The 26,894-nt window shown below is 29.1% G+C and overlaps 1 protein-coding gene across 1 annotated transcript; it reads right to left on the bottom strand.

Moving 5' to 3' along the window:
• Nucleotides 1-1,062: 1,062 nt before the first annotated feature.
• Nucleotides 1,063-26,529, bottom strand: LOC129967110 (TWiK family of potassium channels protein 18-like). Its single transcript, XM_056081784.1, has 4 exons — nt 26,077-26,529; nt 14,512-14,942; nt 4,046-4,431; nt 1,063-1,744 (listed from the first exon to the last, which is right to left on the bottom strand). The coding sequence occupies exons 2-4, from the start codon at nt 14,927-14,929 to the stop codon at nt 1,151-1,153; spliced, it is 1,398 nt and encodes a 465-aa protein (XP_055937759.1). The 5' UTR covers nt 14,930-14,942; nt 26,077-26,529; the 3' UTR covers nt 1,063-1,150.
• Between the last annotated feature and the right edge of the window lie 365 nt (nt 26,530-26,894).

Below are 26,894 nucleotides of genomic sequence, written 5' to 3'. Positions count from 1 at the left end.
TACGGATCATTTTACGAAGATCTTATTTTTTTACAGAAAAAAAATCAAAAAAAATATTTTTCAGAAAATATTTTTTTAAAAAAATTAAAAATCAATTCATCTCTCTTTTTATAAGTCATTTTTTAAAAATGATTATAAAAACAAACAATCCGAGATATTTCATCCATATACGGGACATTTTTTCAGCCTATAAGAGACGAATTGCAGCACAGTAAGATCTTCCTTATTTAAAAGGATTTCTGATTTTTTTTCATATATTAAAAAAATTGCGAGACCAGAATTCTCTATTTCTTAATATTAAACATTTAAACTAACTTTTGTAACAGAAATTCATTTAATTGATATTTTCCTTTTATATGAGCTATTTACTAATCAGTAGTATCCAAAACATACAATCAGAATTCAAGATTATATCAAATAATCCAAGACGTGTTGGCATTTTACACATGTGACTGTTTAAGTATATGCATGTAGTTCTTGAATAAAATTGAAAATTGCAATAAAAGGTGAGTTTTGTTTAAAAATATAAAGAATAGCATATACGTTATGGTGATACTACTTATTCTATTAGTCTGTCGTTACACAAAAATTGATTCGGCACATATTATTTGAGCTGGTGACACCATTTTTTTAGTGATAGGCATTTCCATGAAAGAAACTATCTCTATTTAACTGAATCATTTTGTTTTTGAGGCGAAATTGCATGTCGCCTCATTCATTTTTTATTTTCATTATTTTTTGCTTTGCATATTTATGTAAGAAATCATTTTTTAATTGGATTCCCATGAAATATAAATTTATGAATTTAATTAAGGGCTTCTATTTATAACTGTGATTTAAGTTACATGATGATATGTTACTGAGACCAAAGTAAATATCGTTTTTTTTTTTCAAAAATCATTAACATTCTTTTTGATACATATTTGATCGTTTAGAAATAGAAGAAACGCATTTCTACCGCATTTCCGTAACAATAAAACTTATTATTATTATATGTTTACGTTTAAAAATGAACATTTCGTGATAAATCAATAACTTTCAGATACGTTATTATGAAAGAAGTTGTTATTATTTTTTTAATTAGATACACAAATTTACACACAAGCACATATATGTACTGAATATAGATATCTTCAGAGGAAAATATTATTTACATATCATCATAATCGTCATCGTCATCAGACAAAATCCCTATCCTCTTCCCTATCGATCTAACCGTCTTGGTAACTTCCTCTTGCACCAAATTAAAAGACATAGCCAATAGAGCCATGCCGAACAGCAAATACAAAGAACAGAGTCCCAGCGCCAGTTGTGCATCTTCTGACAGTACTGCCGTACCGGGTACCATGTCACCAAATCCAATTGTAGTTAAGGTTATAAAGCAGAAATAACAGCTATCCGAATAGTCCCACCCTTCCCAGTAGGAGAACAAAATGGCGCCACCGCAGATGTAACTCACTACAATGGCCAAGCAAAGCATGATCGGAACACTAGATTCAGTTTCTTCATCTTCTTCCTTTTCGCTGCTAAGGGATGAAGCATCGACAAAACTTAATTCGTCGTTTGGGACTAGAAAGTTGGAAGGTTCTTGCAGTCGATTGGAGGTTGGGGGGCGGACAACAGGGTGGTAAGGCATTGGATCTATAGGGTTGAAACGTTGAAGAGGATGAGGGGAGTTGTCCATGGGATGTAAGGCGTATTTGTTGGAAATGATTGGAACTCTGTAAGCATCGGCAACTTCAGCCTGAAAAAGAGGAAATATATTAAAATCTATTTATTTAGGTGTTCGTAAGCTTATATTTAATTTTTTTTTCGGAAAGAAAAGCTTTTTCATATTTCTGTTAAACAGAATTTAAAAAATTGGATTACATTTTTATGGTTGTATTCTGCAGGATTTTAATATATCTTCTGTCCTTTTTTAAATTTATTTATTGTTTTTACACCCCCTAAAATGTTTTATCACATATATTTAGTTTGAATATTAATTTATTTATCAAACCTTTAAAAAGTTCCAGTCATATATTTACAAAAAAATCAAATAAATACAAGAATTCTGTGTGATTTCATATAATTCATGTATTTTATTCGAAAATTTCATACTCTTTTATTTTTACTTTACTTCACATTAAATTCTTCAATTTTTGTTTGACTAGAATAGAGAATGTTCCATTTCAGCATTATTTATAAAGAGATTAAAATTGAGAGAAATTAATTAATTTCTCTTTCTTTTTTTTAATTTAAAGAGAAAAAAAGAGAATAAAATATTTGAACATTTAAATGGGTCGTGAAAAATGTAAAATAACGAAATTTGAATTCATTTAGAATTTTGAAAAGCTTATTAAATCTAATAAATATATGTCTTCTCGTGCACTATTAATGACAAATAGGTAAATTGTGATAGTTTGACCTTTTCGTTCATGTGCAAAAAAGATGTGTTGAAACTCAAATATTTTTCTTAATGATATTTGGGCTTGATATTGACGTATAATTTAAGAGCAGAATAAATTGTATAATTTATCTAATTAGAGCCTTTATTGCAACACTTAATAATCAGCAATATTTATATAATTAATAGAGCTGAACAATACATGGTGATTATAAATGAATAATCCAACTTTGCTTGTCCTTTAAAAGAAAACAAAACGAAGTAGAATCTTGTTGTTCATCGAATAACAAAAATAACAATTGAAAGCTTAAATTTAATACCGTTATAGGTGTTTAAGGTGAAGGATATCGAATTGATAAGTTAACTTATCCCACAATTTTTTCTGCATTCCCGATTTAAAGCATTTAAAGAATACGGACAATATTTGATTTTTTTATTGGGCTACATCAAACAGCATGTATTTGTCTCTCCAATACTAATTGACGTTGAAGAACTTAAGACATGAATATATGCATGCTTTAAAAGAGTCACATCAAAGGTGCTGAAAAAGTATGGGACAAGCTATCGTATCGCCTTGATATCGTTAGTATTTTGAAAGAATTTACAATGAAAACTTACTAGGGCTGTCAAAAAAAATATCTGATCTTTAATTTCCCTGCGTGCGGTAATGATGCTAGAAGTGGAACCACTGTAAACAGTAGAAAAATGCAATTTAAAGTCTTCTTCCACGGTGTACAGTGAATGTTTCCTCCGCATTCGAATATGTCAGTCGCTGTCTGCTGGCCGCTGTGTAAGGTGCTTTTATAAGTGTTCACCGGATTTTTGATTTATCTCAAGATGACTGAATGAATTGAGCAAAAATATTGCATCGAATTTTGTCAAAAGTTTGGTGATTCTCAAAGTGAAACAATTCATAAGATTCAGCAAATGTTTGGAGACGATGCTATGGGAGTAACGCAAGTGAAGGAGTGGTATAACCAATTCAAAAATGGCCACACATCGGTGGAGACGATCACGAATGCGCACTGGAAGAACAGACATTGACAAAAGAGTATTATCAACAAGTTCTTCGCTGACTCAGAGATGCTGCTTGGCACAAAAGACCAGACCTCTGAACGACGAAAAACTGGCAGTTGCATCATGACAATGCTCCGGCTCATTAATCGCACCTGATCCCGACTTTGTTGAAGGAACACGGAATTTCAGTGACCTCTCAATCTTCCTACTTCCCAGATATGACTCCTTGCGACTTCTTGCTGTTTTTGTAATTGAAGATCCCGTATTGAAAGTAGTTCCCGTATCCCACTAAATATCCAGTTTTGAGAGTAGGGAAGAAATAATGCAGAACTCGACAACGGAGATAAACACTATTCCAAGATAAACCTTCCAGGAGTGTTTTCGGCAGTGGGAGGATCGGTGGGCTAAGTGTTTGAAGGCGCAAAAAAGCCTATTTTGAAGGTGGTTAGGATCACATTTTCATTACGTAAGTAGTATATTGTTCCTGGCCAGAGGTAGGATACTTTTTAGGCAGCCATTGTATAATTGTGATAAATTTAAACATTCAAATATTGTTTTTAATTTCAGACGAATAACAAGCTTCTACTTTGTTTTCTTTAATAGTCCTGCAAAGTTGGAATATTCATTATTGCATTTTATTACCTCTCTTGATGCATAGTGGGTGTGACTCTGATTTCGCGGCAAGGAATGGCTCATCGAATCTGTTGTCATGAAACCTCGTCTGTCGAAGCTGTCCGTATGTCCGCTGTACATCCGAGGACCAAATGAATCTCCCTGCAGAGCTATAGTTCTGGCTTCTGAAGGAAATCGACTCGATCTATTGGAGCGTGCTTTCTTGTGGTGATTATGTGCCCGTGGGGGACTCGGGCAGCAGTAGCAACACACTTTCCAGTAGATGAATTTGAAGGAATGTGCCATCGCATCCCCTATGTTTGAAAGACATAGTAGCAAAAGAGGTATGCCAACAATGGCATAAAGAATCGTGACAACTTTGCCGGTGTCAGTCTTAGGAGCTATGTTGCCATACCCTGAAATGAAGAAGGAAAATCAATTCAAAATTGTCTGTAGATCTCATAGAATTCCATTGCTATATAATAATGACCCAAAGACTTTAACTATGCTTAAATGCTTAACATATTCAAGAACAGTTTAAAAAGCGGGAAGAACAGTTTAAAAATATTTTTATTTTTGGACTTAAATGACTTTTCTTTCGAAATGTAAATAAAGCAATATCTTAATGGATGATCCTATTGGAAAAATAAATTTTTGTTATTGTTTTTATTGGTAGTATAACCGTCATTTATATTTATAGATGGGATAAACATTTGACTGTCGCTACCGGACTATCTGCGAAGGTGTTAAAAATGGTTTATTCTTTTAAGTATCTGTTAAAATAATGATGAAGAAAAAAACCATTGGTAAAATAACTAAATAAGAAACGCAGATTTAAGCTGTTATAAATATCATTTAAATAATTTTAGCAAAAGTTTTAAGCGATCGTTAAATTTTCTGAAACATACAAATCTTTCGAATACCTATCATTTACATGAAATGTTTATTACATCATGGGGGTTAGTGAATATCATTGAAATAATACAAAATGTTATCAATTTTACAATAAAAATAACGGACCTAATATCAAACAAGCAACTTGATTGGCTATGTAAACATTTTTTGGTTAGGGTTAGAATGGATTTTAATGAATATATTTTGCAGAGGGTATTTTATGAGATTTTTGAGGGTATTTTAGGAGATCAGATTGTTCTCAGAAGAATAATCTGATTTATCAACAAGCCTCATAACAAGCACAATGGTTTGGGCCTTTTCCTTTTATTCCTTAGCAAGAAATTATTAAGACATCAACGAACATAGATATTTTACTTGTTATCTACTTTCTGGCAACAGTTTGTAAGTGGTTAATTTTTGTTTCAACATGATCGTGGCATTCATTCATTATATTTTAATTTTTGACTCCATCAGAAGAAACAATGAATGTGTTATTTTTTCTCTGAAGTGAATATATTCTTTCTTTGTTTCCTCAACGGCTACAATGGAATTTAAAAAGAAATCACATTTACATTTTTTAATCAAAAATTTTAAATTGTTTGTTTGAATAAAAGTAATAAGAATTGTTGCCGCTTTTGATTTATATATATATATATATATATATATATATATTGAAATCACTATTTGCGTCTTTATTTCACCGAGGTATCTGGTAGATTCTGTCTCAACGTATCTTTCGCGTACAAAAATGAATGAAATGAATGCACTCATAAAAATACTTCATATGATAATGAAATGGACTATTGCATGAATGTTGGCCGTGTGACAAAAACATACTACAATAGATTAATTATTATATATGCAAATAAAACTTTAAATTATAATTCAATTAACGTTATTTGGCAATTAGCGTTTTCTTTCTATTCTTATTTACAAAGATATAATTATTTGTAGTCGAAGCAATTGGTTTGAATACTTCTGTGTTATAAAATATGCAAATACATTCATATTATCTATTGAAAAAAATATTCTAATCTTTTCTTTTGCTATATTAATTTCATTTCTTTAACATTTTTTTAGTTAACTTTTTATTTCTCTTATACAAATGCGACCAGGTAAAATAGAATAATTTTAAATTTTTGATTAAATGTTTTGGATTTACATTCTTAACTAAATGTCATGGGTCAATAAATAATATTTTTTTGCAAAAAACATGCACTATTTTAACGTTTCTTTTAAGAATGAATTTTTGTAGTAATTCTGTTGCCAGATTAAATTGAATTCATTAATTTCTTCCATAAAATTAAATTATGTTTAATTTCATCATAAATTCAAAACAAAAATTATTTTATTCTACTAAGCCCACGCTAAAAGAGAAAGAAAAAAAAGTGGCAGCTAAACTGTATATCTTAAAGCTCGATGATCTAATAATTTAATAACATTTTATATCATTTATTATTCGTGTAATTACATAATGAGTACAAAGATCTTTTGTAGCTTGAAATGCTTTTGATGCAGATAGATAAATTCTGAGAGAATAATTACAGATATAATGAATAAGTCTGAAGTACAAAACGCGTTGTCAGTCATCCGTTTAGAGCTGTTGGCAAAAACAAACAAAGAAATTAGCAGCTGCTTTATTCGAAGAGTCCAAACAATAAATACGCTTCATTTTATGAGAGATCTTTTTTTAAAGAGGAATAATGATTAGTTGCAGTTGTTCATGTTGAAAATAAGCCAAATGTTTTAAAAGACTGAAGTATCCTTCAAGTGATTGATGAAAATTTCGTAAAGGTATTTATTTTTAAACTAGAAGGCATATTTTAGAAAAATTACTTAGTAGAAAGTCATGAAACCGTTTACACTAGTTTACGTAAGTTTTGCAAGCGTTCTGAATGCCTTTTCTGCAATGATTTTCTTTTAATTTTTAAGGGGTTTTCGATCAATTAAATATATTTTCAATGAACTTTTTTTGATGATTGATCTTTATAATAATTAAAGAATATTACTTTAGAGCATAATTTCTATCCGTAATATAAAGAATTTATATTTTTGTATTACACTTACATAAAAATATTATTAATACCAAAAAACAATAAAAAGACTCCTTTTACATTATAAGTATCTGAATGTTAACTAACAAGAATAATTTTGATACATTCAGAAAACGACATTAAGTAAGTTAAATTAAGAATGAATTTTCCGAATTCTGCAATGATTTTCTTTTAATTTTGAAGAATTTTAGGATCAATTAAATATATTTTCATTTAATTTTTTTTTTTTTGAAGATTGATCTTTATAATAATTAAAGAATATTACTTTAGAGCATAATTTCTATTTTTAATATAAAGAATTTATATTTTTGTATTACACTTACATAAAAATATTATTAATACCAAAAAAACAATAAAAAGAATCATTTCACATTACAAGTATCTGAATGTTAGCTAACAAGAATACTTCTGATACATTCAGAAAACGACATTAAATAAGTTAAATTAAGAATGAATTTTCTGAATTCTGCAATGATTTTCTTTTAATTTTTTAAGAATTTTGGATCAATTAAATATATTTTCAATGAAATGTTTTTTGAAGATTGATCTTTATTATAATTAAAGAATATTATTTTAATACATAATTTCTATTCGTAATATAAAGAATGTATATATTTTGTAATAATTTATACATTTACATAAAAAAATTATAAATTCCAAAAACATATTAAAAAATAATTTCATATTATAAGTATAAGAATGCTAATTAATAAGAATAATTCCAATACAATCAGAGAACGACATTAACTGAATTAAATTAAAGTTGAGAACAAATCATCTTCAGTTATTACCCCTCCCCCACCTCACACACACAGAAAGAAAAAACTATTTAATTTTCTGTTGTGCAAAATAGAGTTTATTCCACCAAAAGGGTTTAATAATAATAAAGTTAATAGAAGTTAAAAATTACAAAAAATAAACAATTATTTCAAATATCAAAAGATTTTCTCGTGCTGCGAAAAAAAGAAACAGCTTGATTTGCAATTAACTAAAAATTTGAATCGGCGCTGATTTTACATTTATCATTTGAGTGTGAATTAATTTCATTTAGTATGATATTTGCTATGTGCACTTAAAGTATTTTGTATAGATTGTTAAAATTACATTTCCATTTATTGATAAAATTAAAAGAAATTGAAATTTTTTTGAAAAGTTAAATCTCTATTTATGAGAGAAATAAATTTTTTTTTCTCCGAAATTATCAAACAATGAATTATTCAAATTTATTTTAAAAGATTCATGGAATATTTTTAAGTGTTCGCTTTTAGTAAAATGTTATTGTTAATTCTTGCAACAGATATTGTTAGTCAAGGAATGATTGATAGCAAGGTGAAAGTATGATTTTATTCTTCAATTTAAAATTTGATTTAGAATGAAATACGAGCAATTTAAAGAAGCGCAACTTAACAACAACTTTTTTTTATCAGTAAACATATTCATGCTTTGAAACAAATAAACACGCTTATAAATAGATGCAACAATAAATTTATTACTTTTTTTCTTTTGTCGTACTTACGAATACATCGGTATTCAAAAGGAATTAAAAAATTCTACGTCACATTATGAATCAATAGATTGTATACATGTACTATAATTTTAACAGTTGATACACTTTTTTAAAGGGAAAAAAGTAAAAACAATAACATCTTTACAAAGGAAATAAAAGTTATTTTTATTCTAATAAACAACATTCAACTATGAAAATTAAAGATTTAGCTGAATTTTATCAGTATATAGACATGAAAATAATTTTTCAACATGCTTTTTTTATGCTCCTAATATTCTACAATTTTTTAGTATATTTTTGCAATGAAATAGCACAATATTACGCAGATTTTGAGACATTGTAAAACCATTATATAGCATCTTTATATTACTAAGGTTCCAACGTTGCACAGTCTTTTTTTATATTTCATCAACAACTGAATAAAACTTTATAATAAAATTAAATAAACATCTATTTCTAGACAAAAATGCAATAGTTGGAATATTTAAACATTCAAGATTATTTAAAATGACAAAACACGATTGTGATACAATTTGCACCACTACGTAGTATAAGATTAAAATTTGAAATATCCTTACGTTTACAACACACAAGCTGCTATTATTCCATATATTTATTCAAAAGAATTTTACTTCTAATAATACATGATTGAGTCACCGAAAATACATCACTTTAAAATTAATCATGTTTTGAAATTATCTAAAAGAGTGAGATCTATAGTTAACAGCAAATACAAATATTAAAAATGGCAATCTTCTAATCTTTATGACATTTTTGACTATTTATTTAAAATAATTCTGACTCAATCTGAACAAACACGTCTTTTTCAGGCAGAAATGTTTAAAAATTATTCGATGCAAATAGGAGAAGATAATGTTCGAAATTGAAAGAATGGAAGGCAAGTGTTCTTAATTATTAACATTTTCAATTATTTTGTCTTTTCAGTGTGCAGTTTTCGCATATGGAATAAATGATAACTTAAAACTAGTAAAACTGTTAAAAGAGCAATGTTACTCTAAAGTTGAATTTTATTTTAAAATTAGCTAGACAAGTGAGATCTATACTTAAGAATAAGAAAAAAATTGAATGAATTACGTGTTAATATTTTTTTAATTCTTTCAGGAAAATAGTCTAGTTTTAATAATTTAACAGCTTAAATTAAATATTCCAAACTTAATAGGATGAACTCTTAATGAAGTGTTAAAAGTATCAATAAAAATGCAATAAAATTAAGAAAAATTGATTATTGAAACCAAAATTGAAAGAACTGCTGCATATAAGTGTCCAAAATCAAACACTCATCTTTCATTATCTCTAATATAAACATAGCAATTCAGTTTCTTTCCTTACTTCATCCATTCATAAACAATGTTTTAAATATCGGCTGCTGAAAGTAGTAAATTTATAATCCTAACAGCAAATTTATTTTTCCAATAATCGTTTTCTGGCTTTTAAGATTTTGTTCGGCCTTTTTTTTTATTTTATGTATTTATTTTTTGTTATAAGGAATTGTCAAACGATAATTTTTTTTTAATTCATTTATTTATTTTTCACGAAACATAAAGTTCTCAAATGAAAGAAAATAACTGCCATATGCAGTTAGATGCAGTTTTTTAAAGATATATTAAAAGAATTTTAAAATTTTAATAGAAAAAATGTATTAAAAACATATTATTCAAATTTAATGAAAAAGGCTTGTTATCAAAATATGGAAAATATTCATAAGAAGAATTTGAAACTAGATTTGTTTACTTTAAATCGTAGGAAAACAAGTTTTTTCCCCCCTTCACTTTCATTCGCTGATTAAAGAATCAAAGTTAAAAATGAATTCTTTTGAAAATGTAAGTAAACGGAATCTATGATATTTACAGTCTAATGGTTGAATTCTATAATAATTCTATATTCTATTCTATTCATTATTTTAAAAAATATATTTGCCAATCTGATTTGGAAACGTTCGAAAATTTAAAGGTGTGATTATTGTCGTATGACAAGATGTAGCACCAAATTATTCAAAGCAAAATTCATTATGAGACCAAACAATTAAATATAAAACTAATGACTTCATGTAAAAGTGGGGGCTTCTTAACTAATAAAGTTAAAATATTAAAATTGCTCTTAAAAATATAGAATTACAAATCTTGGCAAAGATTTGAAGGTAATTTTAGGGAATAATATTTTGATCAAACCAAGATAGTAGCAGTGATCAGAATTATGTATAATATGCACTTAAATATCAAAAATTTAGATAAATTAACTTTGAAAGTATTCGTCAAATTCCTCTTCTTTTAAGTACTATAAAATTAAGATTCAGTGGAGAATTTACAATACCAAAATATACATGTTGGCTAAATTAGAATGAAAGAATAATGTGCAATTTGAGAATGTAAAAACCTTCGCATTATTTTCAAAACAAGTATTTGAAAATAATGCGAAGATAGAAAATAATTTTTTTGCGTAATTGAAACATTGTTCAGTCACAGAATTTTCATTGGGAGTAAAGTGATTTTCACTAAATCATATCTCAATAAAACAGTTGTGCAGTATAATGTAGGATGATGGTAACAGCAAGTTTCGAGAATACGTCTGTCTCATTAATGTGGATGCATTTAAGAAAAGTTTCTTTTTAAAAGAAACAGAAAACATTTTGAGCAAAAATGCCCAAGAGCAGAAAAATAATCTAATGACACTGCAATATCAATCGGCTCACTGAATGAATCACCAGCAGATACTCTGGAAATCTAATCGGAATGTTTCAACTCTTTCACATGTCAAAAAAATCGTCTGCACTTCATGGATTCTATGTAACAGATGTTGAGTGCTGCTGATACAGTAAACATAAAACAAATGGCGTAGTTAAAAAATAATTTGAAAAATAATTCTAAAAATTTTAGATGTAAATTGAACTTAAAAAGGGCCAAAATGAATGAAAGGGCATTTAGAAAAAAGAGCCTTTAATATGAAACCAACAAATTCGGTAATTAAAATGCAATCAAAATACAACAAAAAATTAAATAAATGAGCAAATAGAAGGAAAAAAGAAAATTTATAACAAAAATGGATCTTTTGTTCATTGAATGCTGATGTAAATTTGAGCAAAAGCGACTACGCGATAGTAGATCTTCTGTGTCATTTTTTGCGTTGTGATATGCTTGCTTTGAAAATGTTATAAAACGCGAAAGAGTATTTTATTAGAAAAAGATAAATTTATAACTTCAATGACTGAACTGCAATTTTCTGAAATATTTTCGGATAGAAATATTTTTTATAGAGTGATGAGTTTGGACTTCATTGCAAATGAACGTTTGTTTTTATCATATATTTATTTATTTTTCTATAAAATGCACTATAATGCTGCTTAAAAAAATAAAGGAACACATTTTAGAAGGCAAAGCGTATGTTTACAGACTTTTTCTTGATCTTATTCATTTTATGTTTGCAAAAAGGAAATTTTACAATCGATTTTTTTAATTATTCACTGAGTTTTTGAATTTTTGTATTTTCCAGTATTTTCAATGCCAATGTATTATTTTCAGACCTTAATTTTAAAATAATCATGGCCGGGCGAGCACATATTCGAGTGAGCGTGAGATAGTAAGATTGGCTGTCTGATGAACGTCGCTGGTTTCAATAGAAAAAAATATATTCGTGAAGTTTAATTTACAAATGTATCCCTACTATGAGGTACAACATAATTTTCGAATGATTTAAATAATCATTGAAAATTAAAATAATTTTTGATGCAAGAGCTTAGAAAGTATTGAAGGATCTTAAGTACTATAAACAGAAAACTATTCAATAAAGTAAATAATGTAAAAATAAAATAAATTCATGAATTAAAACATAAAATATTCTATCAAGATACAACTTATCTTTATGAAGAATAATAGATCTTGTGAGGGTTTTCTTCGGAACAAATTTTGATATATAATTATACTTTACGGAACTTTAATTCGAATTATCTATTTATAACAAAAGGACGGTCGAATTTTTCACTGTGTGTGTAAAAAAAATGAGCCATATTCATGAATAAGAATATGAATAATTCAATCTTTTATAGCTTGTATTCGCCTGCATATAAATGAAAAGAAACTTCAACACAATAAATTATCCCTCTCAAAATTCTAAAGACGAAAGTGATGTTAGAATGATACAAACGATTTTAAAAGTTTGAAAATGGGAAATTTTGTAATTTAAATGTTATTTTTGAATTATCTACACGTTTTAAATATATCTTACTGATTTTGGAAGCATTTACATTTCAACATTTAAATATTTTTATTTCTCCGAAAACTTTTTTGAATAAGATTTTTCCTACGATTTTGCGGATTCAATTAAACAATAATTTCACTTCTCAAAATAATAATCATTGTAATATTGAAAAAGTTCAAACTTTGCCATCGTAAAATAAATTTATTCGAATCATAGCAAATATTCTTATTATTCTCACATTATGCTGATGATATATTTATATTTGCATTTATCTCCATGAATTCAGTGTATGGAGGTAATAAAATTTTTACAACGGTATTATTCTTCAATAATATTGCAACTGTGTACGGAACATTTTACAACTCTCTCTCTATCTAATGCAATATTGGCAAAAAAAAAAATTTCACAGATCGAAAAATATATTAATGGATTAAAAATAATTGAAAATAGACAGAAATTGAAGATTTCTAATCATTAAGCTTTCATTTTTGCTAATCACCTTTAAAATTTTCTACTGTGTTTTTAAAAAATTAAGGGTTTTAAATATTCTTCTCTTAAGACTACTAACGATGGAAAGTATGAATATATTTTAGTAATAAAAACAATTTAGAAGTGATTTCTTTCTTTCAAGATTAAAATGAATTATAAAACGATAAACTTTTTCTTCACTATGAGGTCTCAACTAAATGGTATTTGCGTTACAATATTGTTACGGAAATCAATTCCTTTAAGTCCGCAAAGTCAACGGGTTCTCTTATAGTGGGTGTATGGTGTAACACAATCAATAGGCTTTAATAACAAATGACGACATTTATTAACACGAAGGCACGAATACACAGGCAACAAAATACAGCCGATGGTACACAAGCAATGCACAGTAGCACACTTAGAACAAACAGTAGTCCGCAAGTAATAATCGGTAGTAATAACAACCACAGCACACAAAGCGACCAGACAGAATTCAGCAGGAGGAGGGAATCTTCGTAGCTTCACTCTACGGTCTCTCTAAACGCCTGCAATTCATCACTGTCTCCTCGCTTTAGCTGTATGCAATTGCCAACTCACTACTACACCCTTGGCTACTCCTCATACATTTCTCACACATCGATGCTTCTTCTATAATAAACACCAGGACAGAGCACACAGCTCAATTCAACAATCCCTTGAGCTCCACTCAATGCTTGCGCTTCGCTGAACAGACCCAACTAATGCGCCGTTGACTCTTTATACGACTTTATACCAAATACACGACTGTTTGCGACTTGAAATGCTGGCCTTTTATAGTTTCCGAAGCAGGGTAGAGAATGTTCTCTATCAATCAAGCATATCTCAGCTCCCATTGGTTCCATTGCCAAAATTTTTTAATGTTCTAATATCATCCATTTTGTTCCCAAAGTCGCCAAATTCGTCACCAAGTCACCAAATGGTCACCAAGTCCAGGGGTCACTGAACCTGCATCAGATCAGCATTTAATAGAGATGATCGTAAAACGGTCTTTCCTACGATGGAGCTAACCCTGCTGGGAAGAAATATTACAGATTCGTAACAATATTTAGCGATTGATTAAAAAAAGTCACGAGGACCTACACATTTACTGTCTTTCTGTATTCATTAAAAATATTCTGAATTAGTACTCTTCTGACATTGATTAAGCTTTTCTATACAGATATGTCACGAACTTCAGAAAGTCATGATTGGTAGCCTTTATATAAATTAAAAGTTATTATAGCAAAATCAATTCATAATCAAATGAATATTACTGCTTTCAGAGAAGGAGATTATTATAAAACAATTACAAGTAAATCTTGGTCATAATGGTCAAAACTTACCAATGGTTGTTATGACTATAATGGAATAAAGTAAAGCTCCAGAAAACGTCCACTGCAAATTTTCAGGATCGTCGTTGCCGTCAAACCCGTCCTTTCTCATGGACTTCACGAGTTTCATCTCAAAGTTCTTCAGCATCAAAGTGGCATTCTCTGCCCAGACAGACTCGTTGAGCAACACTGGATTGAGTGTGAGCTGCCAGAGCTGCTCAATCATTTGATCTTTTTCCTCTCGCATCTGCATTTTCTTGCTGCGCTCGTTTCCTGCTTCCAGAGCTTCGAAAGTGAAGGCCCCGAGCACAGTGTAACCGAAGACCAAACTACACAAGCCGATATGCGAGAAAACGAAAGTGGAGCCAGTCTGGCAATAATACCGGCATTTGCCGCACCTGGACATGTGATCCGTGTTCCGGAACGGCATTATGTAGAGTTATCTATAATTGAAATAACAAGCATTATTAAGTATACTTATCTTCTACAAGGACTTTGTTTATCTCTACTTATAATAAAGATGAGTATGTGTGTGTGTGTGTGTGTGTGTGTGTGTGTGTGTGTGTGTGTGTGTGTGTGTGTGTGTGTGTGTGTGTTGGCGTTCTATGCGCCATGTCATTTGATGTATAACTATTAAATTTTGTCCAGATATATTTTCGAGGGTCAAAATGTGCCCATCGGAACGCACTTTTTTCAAAATTTTAATTAATTAAAAAATTAGTTAGGTTTTGATGATATTCGCAATAACCTCCTAAATTATTCCTACAAAATAAAAGGATTTTTACATTGTTTGAATTATTTTTTTCAATAGTACCAATTTAATTGCTATAAATTTCTTAGTCAAGATTTATTTAGCTTTAACACATATTTTCAGTTATATTTCTCAATAATATTTCAATATTTTTCACAATTATGCACATATATTAATTAAATGAATGAAACCAAAATTACGTTTATTGTTTCATCAGATATTTGATGGCATAATTTTCATCCATTGTGGAAGTTGAAGAAAGCTTCTGTCTAATATCTATGTCATTTACATTACGAATAAAACAAATGGTTACAATACTGCTAAATTTGGACACATAATAGTCATGATGTCATAGAAATGGTTTCCAATAGAAGAGTTCATATGTACAATGAACAGAACACAAGTAAAATTATTGAATAACACAAAATGTCTCACAATTTGAGGGAATAATTGGATATGGAGTTTTATCTAAACTTGTAAATTGAAATCAAATATAATCAAAATATTTGGAGAATCAACTGGCCGCGAAAGGGGATTAGTCAATAACAAGATATAATGTTTATAAAACAGGCGAACCTCGCTTAACACGCATAATTTGTTCCCGAATCTTACTCATAATGAGAAACAATTTCATCCATAGGACTCAATGTAAAGTAATGCAATGCATTCAATTTGCACTCACTCCCCAAAAAAAACTAAAATAATTTAATTACAACATATATTTGTATTGTCTTGAAATGTCTCACACATATCTGAAATACTCAGATTCTGGGGCGAAAATCACGAAATTTAGGCGCATTTTACGTAAAAAGGGCATTTCCATTGATTTGGCGGCTTGACGACCTTTTGCCGAGATTCATGGCGAAAAATAGATAGTTCTGGAAAATTCCATCACCTAAGTTCTAGGACCATTATTAAGCGAGACAGCCTAGAACCCTCCAGTACATTGGCGGAATCCTAGATTTTCAAGCCAAGTCAGGTATAAACACCACCGCTCCATTGACCATGATCATTAGAGAGTAGCGAAGACTTGAGTGTTAGCACAGAAGCTGTTATCTGTCTGAGGTATTAGAGACCTCTGTATTTTCCTGTTGTATTAGCTGAATTGGTGCTGTTTAATTCTGACTCGTAACTGCTGTAATTTCCTGCATCTTCTAGAGATTTCTACGAATAAACGTCTTGTGATTTTCGAGAGATTGTTTTATCAACTCTCAATCTACATGAACTTCGAAGCGCGGTACGGTAATTTATTATTTAAAATGCATCTCTTTTTTACAGAAAAGTTTTCTAAACATATTTGTCTTTGGTTACGTTTCAAAATTTAGAGAAACCGAGATGAGCATCGTTAAGGAAATTTATAATGTGCATAGATACTGCCTCGCTAGGGTGATGCTTCTCACTGTGTAATTCAATAATTCCCCATGCTTTCGACATCAACGTATTTCATTAGAATATTGTCGCTCTATAGTGGTAATGTGATTGATTTCCTCCTCTTCTGCCCAAATATCCAGCACAGTCCTTTTTTGTGATTCAAAATGTAGCTCCAGTAGTTCTAACTGTGTTCTTATACACGATCCTCGATATCGTTGCTATCCATCTCTAGTCCCATAATCTTGACCAAAGGCACAATCTCGTCGATTAAACCTCAATGCCCTAGGAGTTGCGCTCGACAACGATATCGGGCCAAAGCTTCTTACATGTAAATACAAAGACTCTCTTATACAGATCTGATACCAGCTAATCAGGCATGTAAGGTCACATGTCTCCTCGTCACTCGTTCAGCAAAACATCACTCGCTAAAAGAAACGCTTTTTTTATTCATTTATTTTACATTTTATTTCGTTCTTTATGCGAATCACAGATATGAATGAGAGGTGCTTGCTAAGCGAGGTTTGACTGTGATATTTCCCGATTAATATAACTCAACGTAATAGCATTCTTAATAAAGCATCACGAGTGCTAACAAAGATTTTTTTTTTATTAAACTCCAATACATAATATAAGTATCTTCAAACATAGTTAACATTAGAATAATAACTGCCGCAACTGAAATAATGTTTTGGCTTGATAATATAAACCTTCTGATTCTATATAAATTTATTTACCTAATTATTCTATACATGATTCCATTTTAACTTGATATTTATATTAAAATGATATACTGATTTTAATTAAGCATAACATAATAATTAAAATATTATACGTTAAGTGTTTTAAACGATCTATTAAACAAAATAAAATATGACATTTAATAAAACTTGGAACAATCTACTGATTCACATTTTTAACAAAATGGTAAAATATCAGTTACAGTGATCTCAAAAATGCAGACGATATAAATGTTTTGCGATGGAATTATTTTGAAGCAAGCTCAAATTTGTTTGACCTAATATTGACTATAATTTACTATGTAACTCAATTGAAAAATGCATTCCATGTATTTGAAATGCAGATATGCCTTGTTGATTTATGAAAAATAAAAATATTCAGAAAGCTAAGTCTTTGAAATATGAAGTCAATTTCCGAAATCGATGATACATAAATATAAGAACCGGCTAGCATCTCTTATGTATTCATGAGATAAGGTATTTCTCTAAACACAATTCAGTACTATTTCCATATCAATTGGATTCCATTTCAATGTTAATTCTATACATATTTGTAGATCGATTAGAATTGGCATGTTCTGAATATTTTCGATTTTTTGTCTATGTACTTATTTATATTTGTACAGCAGATATAAGCTAATATGGTTCAGCATGTAGTAATAAATAAATATATATATTCATTTATTTATTTACCTGCTATTACAAAAGTATTGGTCTTTTCTATGGTCTGTAATATTTGGAATCGTAGTCATTTATTTTGGATTCGTAGTAATTAATAAAGGAATTTTTTTATAAACAAGTTTAATAAATATTTCAGAGACGTTAAGGAACTGTTTAAGAGTAGAGAATTTTTTTTAAAGAAAAGAAGGAAACGGGAGAAACAAACAGTATAATTTATTATTAATTCGTTCTTTTCCATTTAGTTGATTTATTCGCTTTTGCCGAACCATATATTATGATTAATTTATAATGAAAATTTTTATTTTGTGATACATTTTTACTGAAGCTTTAAAAAAATTCTTCAGTATTTTTATTATCTCAATCTTTTAGAACCCAACATTTTAAAAATTAAATATAATTTTTTTTTTGTTTATTGCAAGCAAAAGACACGGTAATCTTACAAAAGGGTCGAAATTCCTAATAGCTCATCGTCAATTCACTTTATCTAATTAACACAAGCATTTCCAATGCCTTAACCTGGACATTCATGAAAAAAATCCAACTCTCTATCATCTCTTGTCTGCTGTATATGTTGTACATCATCTAAAAACACTTTATCGATAGTGAAATCTGTAACGACCATTTAAAAAAATTTATCCGTTGCCGAAATTCAATGGTCAATATCTTATCTAGAAAAATAAGCATTTTTTAAAACAAATGGTACTTACAAAATAATACTTAATGAATTTATTATTTTTTTCGCTCTTTCCAATAATCATTATAGATAAACCTCGAAACATTTTTATTTCGAGATCAAAAAATGTAATGTATGATTATATGAAAAGCAATATAATTAATGACTGTTTTCGACAAGTAGTAATTAGGAAAAAGGATTCATTTTTATTTTAATTAGATGCAATGAGATAAAATATTGTTATGAATTTTTATTTACAAGCAAAATTGAAGATAAAAAAATAGAAACCCTCTCGTGAAATTCCTTTATGGTCAGCCAACAGTTTGAAGATCTTATATATGCACTAGAAGATGTAATATCTTGTTAACAACATCTTGGATATGATCACAGGTTAACTAAAGATAAATGTAGTAAAAAAATCTCATACAAATTAATAGAGTGCTTAAGATATATATTTATACATATATTATTTGTAACACACTTTAGATGTAAATAGTTAGTGAAATAGACATTTATTTTTAACTTAACGAGCTATCCTTTCTATCCATTATGTTCACGAACAATCAAATAAAAAATAATTAAGAAATTTAGTTTGAAACAATTATTGATTTACTAACAGAAGCAAATGTAATATAAAAAAAAAATAATAATGGAAGAAAATGTCAGCAATAACCTCCAAATGAAGTGAAAAATTAGAAGACTTCTGTTAAAATCCAGAATAAAAAATGTAAATAAAAAGTGATTTTGGCGATTCCATAATTAATTTTTATTCTCTTGGCTTTGCCTCGCCTTCCATGAGCAATTTCATTGGTTCTATTTAAAGTGAAGGATAATACACAGTATCTCAATAACAAGAACCTACCTGAAGGTAATAAACAATTTTATTCATAACAACCATAATCTCTATATCATCATTAAAATAATAATAAAAAAAACTAGATACAGAATCTCCATGCTTCATGGGATCGGAACTTAAACTTCTATAACTACCTGTTATTACTACCTAGCCTTCATCTCAACATCATAGTTTCTCAATATTTCATAACACGACCTCAAGCATTAGTTGAATGCAGTGATACTAAACACAATACTGAAGACATTGTAATCAAATCCTATTTCTAGCGGCAAAACCGCAAGATAGTTTGACCAACACATTCTCTTTTTCACTAACATTTGTTTTCTTGCAACGGGATCGGCTCTAAACATAATATTCAATTCAGCTAAAACTAACCTTAAAAATCAGATTGAAACAAATAGCGATCCACTAACATAAAAAAAAAATATTATCAAAAACAAAATTTAAAAAATGATGAAAAAGCAATATAAATTTCCAGCTGTTCTTATAAAATGAGAATATAATGAAAGCCATTCATTAATCTTCTTATGAATGATTCCTTAACATTTTTATTTTCCTTAACTTATCGTTTTCAACGATTTCCATTTATTATTGACGGTCGATTCGATTTTTTTCATATTTTCCAATCCCAAAAATATAGTTGTCAAATATTTATCCGCCGAGACAAGTATGTAAGTGAGCTGCTGCCAAATGAAGATTAACAAATTCGGCCTGATTTTTTTGTCCACATAAGTGTTTCATGAATAGAGAGGTTGTGACATGAAACCACAATCTGATAACTTTCTTACTGAATGGAAAATATCCCATCGCTATTTTTATCGAGTCTTATACTTTAAGAACTAAATGGAAAATGTTTTGTATTATTTTTTTCTGAATTTAGCTGCTATTACCAATTTCTCAGCCTATCCATATGTGCATTCATAAAGACTTTCAGATTGTACTGGGGAAAAAATATAGCATATATAGCAGACCTCAGATCATTGATCTTTGCTGCAATCCTATTTAAAAATTGCAAATAAAACATGAAGCTTACAGAAGAAAAAGTTTGCGATCCCTTAATTAATTATTATGTGTATTGATTTTTTTATCCCTTAATTAATTATTTTGTATATAGATTTGACATAATATCAGTTTTTAATACAAAATATTTCAATATAAAAAAAATATAAAATATTTTTGCTTTGTAACATGTGTGTCCGTCTTGCCATTTCCAAACATATTCTTTTAGCTATTTTGTTTTCTATTATACTTGTACATAAAAAAAAAAAAATCTAGTTTCGAATCACCTTTGTTTCAGTTCCATCTACTTAAATCCATTCTCATGCGCCATTTACATGGTAAATTGCTGATACACCAATAAAAGTCCAGCGAGTAAAAGTAAATTTCTTATTTCCGGAATTTTATGGCAGATGTTAGATAAGATCGGAAATGAAATACAGTGAACCCCCGATTATCCGCGAAATTAAGTGACGCGGCAAATGCGGACAGACGAATTCCACAGATAATCCCCAGAGTCACCGAAAAAAAAAATACAAATCAACTCAAAAGGGCTTTGGAACTTTTTTTTACTTATTATTTACAACAAGCGGCCTACACATACAATTATTAATGAATAAGGAGTAGATTTCAGTTACTTATCCTCTTACATTTTTTTAAAGCACCGATAATTTGTTTTTGTTTTTTGGTATTAAATCATCTCTTTTTAATTATTTGCGATTGAAATCTTTTTAATAATAATTCTGGATATACAAATGTAAATAGTAGAAAATTTACTGTACATGTTTTGAAGCCTTATGCATAAAAAAAAAAAAACTGTCACAAATATTAAGTTATCATGTGAGAACATAATTATTTGACTTAATTAATTTAAGTCATTAACCAATTAGTTTAAACAGGTCAGAAACAATCACGAGACTTTTCTATCGATCCCTATCCTCCCCCCCTCTCTCTCTCTTTATATATATAAACATTGCGCGAGTTAGGCAATAACATTGTGATTTCTAAGAGAAATACTACAACAGCAGACGATAGATAATGGAAAAACTATACAGTGAAAGCCGACTCCAAAATAAAACTACATCAGCAGACGATAGATATTTCAAAAGCTATGCTGTAAAAGCTGACTCCAAAATAAAATAAAGGATAAATCGCCAATTTGTTGCATATTCATTTTGAGGCTTCAACAATTTTTTGCCTTCAAACCGCTTTAAAAACCTCAAGTCAAAACAACATCATGTTCTCACATGATTAAAAAAAAAGCGACTAATTTTGTTTAAATGAGGCGTTAATATTTTTCGTGTGTCATTTCGATGCCATTTTAAAGACTCAACTTGCTCAAAAGTTTTAATTGTTTTAAATTTGGAAATAAAAGAAACAGATTTTTAATGTCATATTACTGTTTGCATATTTGATTTAAATGGCATCTTATAGGATAGTGTGAATTCAGAAAAAAAAAAAAAAAAAAAAAAAAACACAATACACCAGAAACACGAAATTAACTGCGAATAATAGTTTGAAAATTAATGTACAGTGTGCATTATGTATTTTATTAAACTTTCATTTAACATTCAAAGGTATTTATTAAACTTTCTCAAAACTGAAATTGATTCTTATGGACAAGAAAATGAAATAAATTAGTAATTTAGATGATGATACAAATGAAAAATTATATTTAACATCTTCAAAAACAATCTTTTTATAAAAATATAATTTAAAATTTTTGTGCTACAAGAAAATTTATTTCTTTTATAATATTTAATGAAAAAAGAACATTTTAATACTAAATTCTAAAAGAAATATTTATTCTTTGAACAGTTTGACTGTCTATTTTTTAAAACTTTTTTTTCTTTCTTTGCGAAGCAGAAAGGAAATTCTGAACATATAATTTCAGACACACCTACTTGGTAATTATTGTTTACATATTTTTGGTAATTATTGACGCATGAGTTAAGTTTTTTTTTTTTTAATTTTTTTCTCAGTAACGTCCATTCAAAACATTGTGGATCGTTAGAATAGGAATTAATCCATTTACTTTCCTTATATTCTTATATAGATAGCATTATCAAAACTATTATTTGAAATTATTTGTATTTTATAATATTCATTTTCATCCAATTATTTAGAAATTAAAATAATTTTAAAATCTCTCCCCTTTCCACAATTGTAAATAAACGATGACTGAAACACAAATACAGTACAATCCCGATTATCCGGCTTCCGTACTATCCTAGTTTTTCAAAAACTAAAAACTCTAAGTTTTGACTTTTATCTGAGGATTACTTTTTCATATCTGCGTATCATTTACCAGTGAAAAATTAAATAAGTTTGAGTCAATTTTCTTAAGAATTAGACCTACGACATATTAACGTAAATACGTTAATATTTTGTTTATGTTTCCTGTATCTAAGTTAGGCATTACAGAATTTATGTTATGTATGCTATGTAAGTTAGAGTTTATATCCTTTAACGTACTTTTTCTTTTAAAAATTACTGAAACTTGCATTGCGGTATATAAACACATATAAATTACCAGTACAGAGCTTTCTATTTTAACTCGACACGCTACTGGATACGGCTTCTATGATTCCTCTTGCCGCGTTCAAAATCTACAGGGCTTGAGATAAACGGAGAGCTTTGTACTTAATAAGAAGCGAGAAAATACTGTTACAAAATTTTTCTTCTACAACAAATACCGCTAATCAATTATAATAATGTAACGCATTTAATTGCTATAGTTCAGCAGCTTCCTTGCTGTCTAATCCTCCAAGACCTTTATTTGTCGGCGACCCCGACTCATCTCACACACAACTTTTTACGATACACACGACTTCTCACTATCCACACAACTTCAGAGTGCCCGCCGTCTTTTATAGCTCCGGGAGGCGGGGCTAGAATCTTCAGACCAATCAGGGCGTACCTAGGTGTATCTTAGTTTCTACTGGATGGATCGTGAAGCTTCTCGAACTTTCCAGTGTAATCCATTTAGTCGCCAACCTCGCCAAATTCATCGTCAAGCCGCCAAATGTTTGCCAAATTTGTCGCCAAGCTCCGAGGTTATTGACGCGGCACCCACTCAACATGCACAGGACGGATCGTACAATTGTCTTTCTTACGATGACACTATTCGGGCCGGGTAGCAAAATTACAGATTTGTAACAATACTATATTATTACAGTGAGTTTTGGTACAAAACTTTGTCTTCTGATATTGGTGGGCAAAGAAATTAGTTCATAGAATTCCGGCCTATCCGGCTTTTTTATTATCCGGCCTTCTCTTCAGCCTCATTAGGACCGATACTTGGGGGTGTACAGTAAATAAATAAATAAATAGAAATGTTAGAATCGCGTTTGATTACTTAAAATTTAAAGTGTCCGCGTCAACCTTATTCTTTTTCCTTAATGCAAATGAATGTATATTTCAAAAATTTGAAAGAATTCTATAAAATATTACGTCAGCATTGATTTAATCGTAGAATTCATCACGAAACGATGGTTTAGTAATAAAAACCATCTATACATTGTGATTTTATGATTAAAAATATTTCGAATTTTAAGTCATTAAAAATAATTAAAATCAAAGTCATTACAACAACTCATTGTGTTGCTTTTACTTAAATTGGCCTGACGTCTCGGGTTATCGAAGGCAATTTTTATTTTTGATTTACAGTCATAGTTTAACATTCCTCCCCCCCCCCCCAACCCTTCCAGTTTTCCTAATATCTATAGAGATCCTATCAACAATTCAGAAAATCTGAATGTTTCAAATTATTATTTTTAAATTTTATTCCTTTGCCCCGTTCTTTTCTTACTGTCATAGTGCCAAATGCTTATATAACAACAAAATATTTCTTAGCCTCTCTGTTGTGACAGTATCATGAAAGGTTATTCCATGAAAATTTAGGCTTTTCTATCCGTTCGCTTAAAAACTAATACTGACAATTAAATTAAATGAAAATAAAACCGTCGAATCATACCAATTTAAGGAGATAATGAACTTTAAAATAAGTGAAAATGAACGAAAACATGATGTGGTTTTTTTTGTTATCGTTTCATTACCAAAATATATGCTCATGTTCAACGAAAATAGTGTTATAAAGTGCATTGTTCTATAAAATCAATATTTAAAGGCTCTAGAATAGAAATGAATTTTATCAAAATGATATTTTAATTAGATTTAAATATCTTCGAAATTTCCCAGGTGTCTTAAGTTTCGAATAAATTAAATAGAATTAATAATAAAGATTTTGGTTAAACTTTAAAAGAAGACAGATTATGCATTTTATACTTCGAGTTTTTTTTTAGGTAATTAAAAGTCAATTTCAGTTCAGAAAAACATAAAATACTTATAAAATTTTAATAAGTGTGTAGAAAAATATTTCTAAAAAATTATGATTTAATTGGAATTGCAAAATTATACACAGTTTTGTTCCGAATAATTTATATTGGGTAATGAGGGGAAAATAATGGAAATTTTTTTGATTAAATCCTCTGGAATATTTGAAAATTTTAAAAATTAGATAACTTTTAATTTTTTTAGAAAATAATATATTTTGTTTTAAAAAAGTTTTTAAAGAAATTTTACATTTTTATACTTTATTACATATGCAAAAAGAATTTCGTAACCCTAAGTGAATAATTCTCAAAAGTGCCTAATGGAGTCTACTATACTCTTAAATTAAGATGATTATAGAGTTAAAATATAATGCTATTAAAATAAATAATATGTGATCAATTGCCTAAAACTAGATATATAAAGGATTTTTTTTTAAATTTACAAGTCTCTTCATGAAAGTTCTTAATCGAAAATATGTTATCACTGAAAAAGAATTTTTTAAAAACTATTTTTACTTGCTCACAAATCTCAAAACTGTTATCAGAATAATTTCAAAAGTATTATAATATTTTGAAATATTTGCTAAATGCCAATTATTATTAAATAAGAGTTAAATTCTAGAAATTACATGCTTAGGAGTTTAAGGATTAAATTCAAGAAATCGTGAACACGTGTTTTAAAAAGAAAGCTTTTGATCAAAATTTTGCCATTATTATAAAAGTTTCTTGGGAAAAAAATTTAGTGTTTAAGCTTTGCTATATATTATAGGAAAATTATACAAATAAAAAGCATGAGAAACACTTATCTCTTTATAATATACTTAATAATGGGAATACTTATATCTATCATGTGTTTTTATCTTCAATCGATTTTATAAAACACTTTGATTCTTTCATCCACTAAATTTATTTTCTATGCATCATATTTCGAAGAATAAGATATTTTCTAAATTATTAAGTTCCAAAATCAATTTCTCCACAAATAATTCACTTTGATACAGGTAGAAAACTATTTGCTTCAACTGATTGATGTAATTCCGTTGCTTTGCCAACCATGTAATCGGTAGCAGCTCTTACAGGTAAATGAGGTAAGGCACTGATTCATTGAAAAATGAGATCCATCAAAGATCGGAACACAAAACAAATCTTCAAATTCGTAAGAACAGCCTTTTACTCACCGATTGACTACAATCCACTGCAAGAATCTTTCCTCGGAACCCAGGGAGAAAAAACTTTGGGTTGAATGGACTCAGTGAACACAACACAACAACAAAGGGATCTTAAATTTTTCGCGTGATTTCATTTCAAACACAAAGCACAGTTAGTACGCTCGGAAATTCGCTGTATTGTGTTTACGATAGCCGAATTGTTGAAACAGATAGAGGGCGGGCGAGTGTCTTATTCTTAAAACTTTAGATTGCGATTTTACCACTAAGATATCGGGAAGAGAAATCTTTCTCCTGGCGTAGGTCCCATTTGTCCGGGTAAAAGATTGTTCTTCTGCTTCTTTTTTCTTCGGTTTCTTTCCTGGGCGTACGTCATTTGCTCTTTACAGTTATATTCTTAGGCGAGACAGGGAGTTGTATTACACAAGGCCGCTCAAAAACTGACTGAAGTCAACCGCTTATAACAGCCAGTTAGTCCAATTAGAATGACTTCATTCGAGTGCGGGGTTTTTTTATATTCCCAACAGACATAATTTATTCGGAATCTTGCTCAACAATATTGGATGTTGTCATTTTGTTTTTCATACTCTTTGTCATTTTGTAACATCATGCAATATATGAAGTTCTACAAGAAATAAATGTTATGAAATAAGCTAAGATATTGTTAAATTCTGACTACAAATATGCTACAATACGTACAGTTTCAATAATTTTAATTATACATTTCTAGATTGAAATTATTGAATTTTAATATACTAGTGTGTATTAAAACCAAGGGAGTTTTTTTTTTTGTTAACCTTTATTTGCATGATGATGGAAGTTCCCATTTT

The sequence above is a fragment of the Argiope bruennichi genome, chromosome 4 (assembly GCF_947563725.1).
Source record: "Argiope bruennichi chromosome 4, qqArgBrue1.1, whole genome shotgun sequence".
Classification (NCBI taxonomy): domain Eukaryota; kingdom Metazoa; phylum Arthropoda; class Arachnida; order Araneae; family Araneidae; genus Argiope; species Argiope bruennichi.
This window is presented reverse-complemented; position numbering and strand designations above follow the sequence as displayed.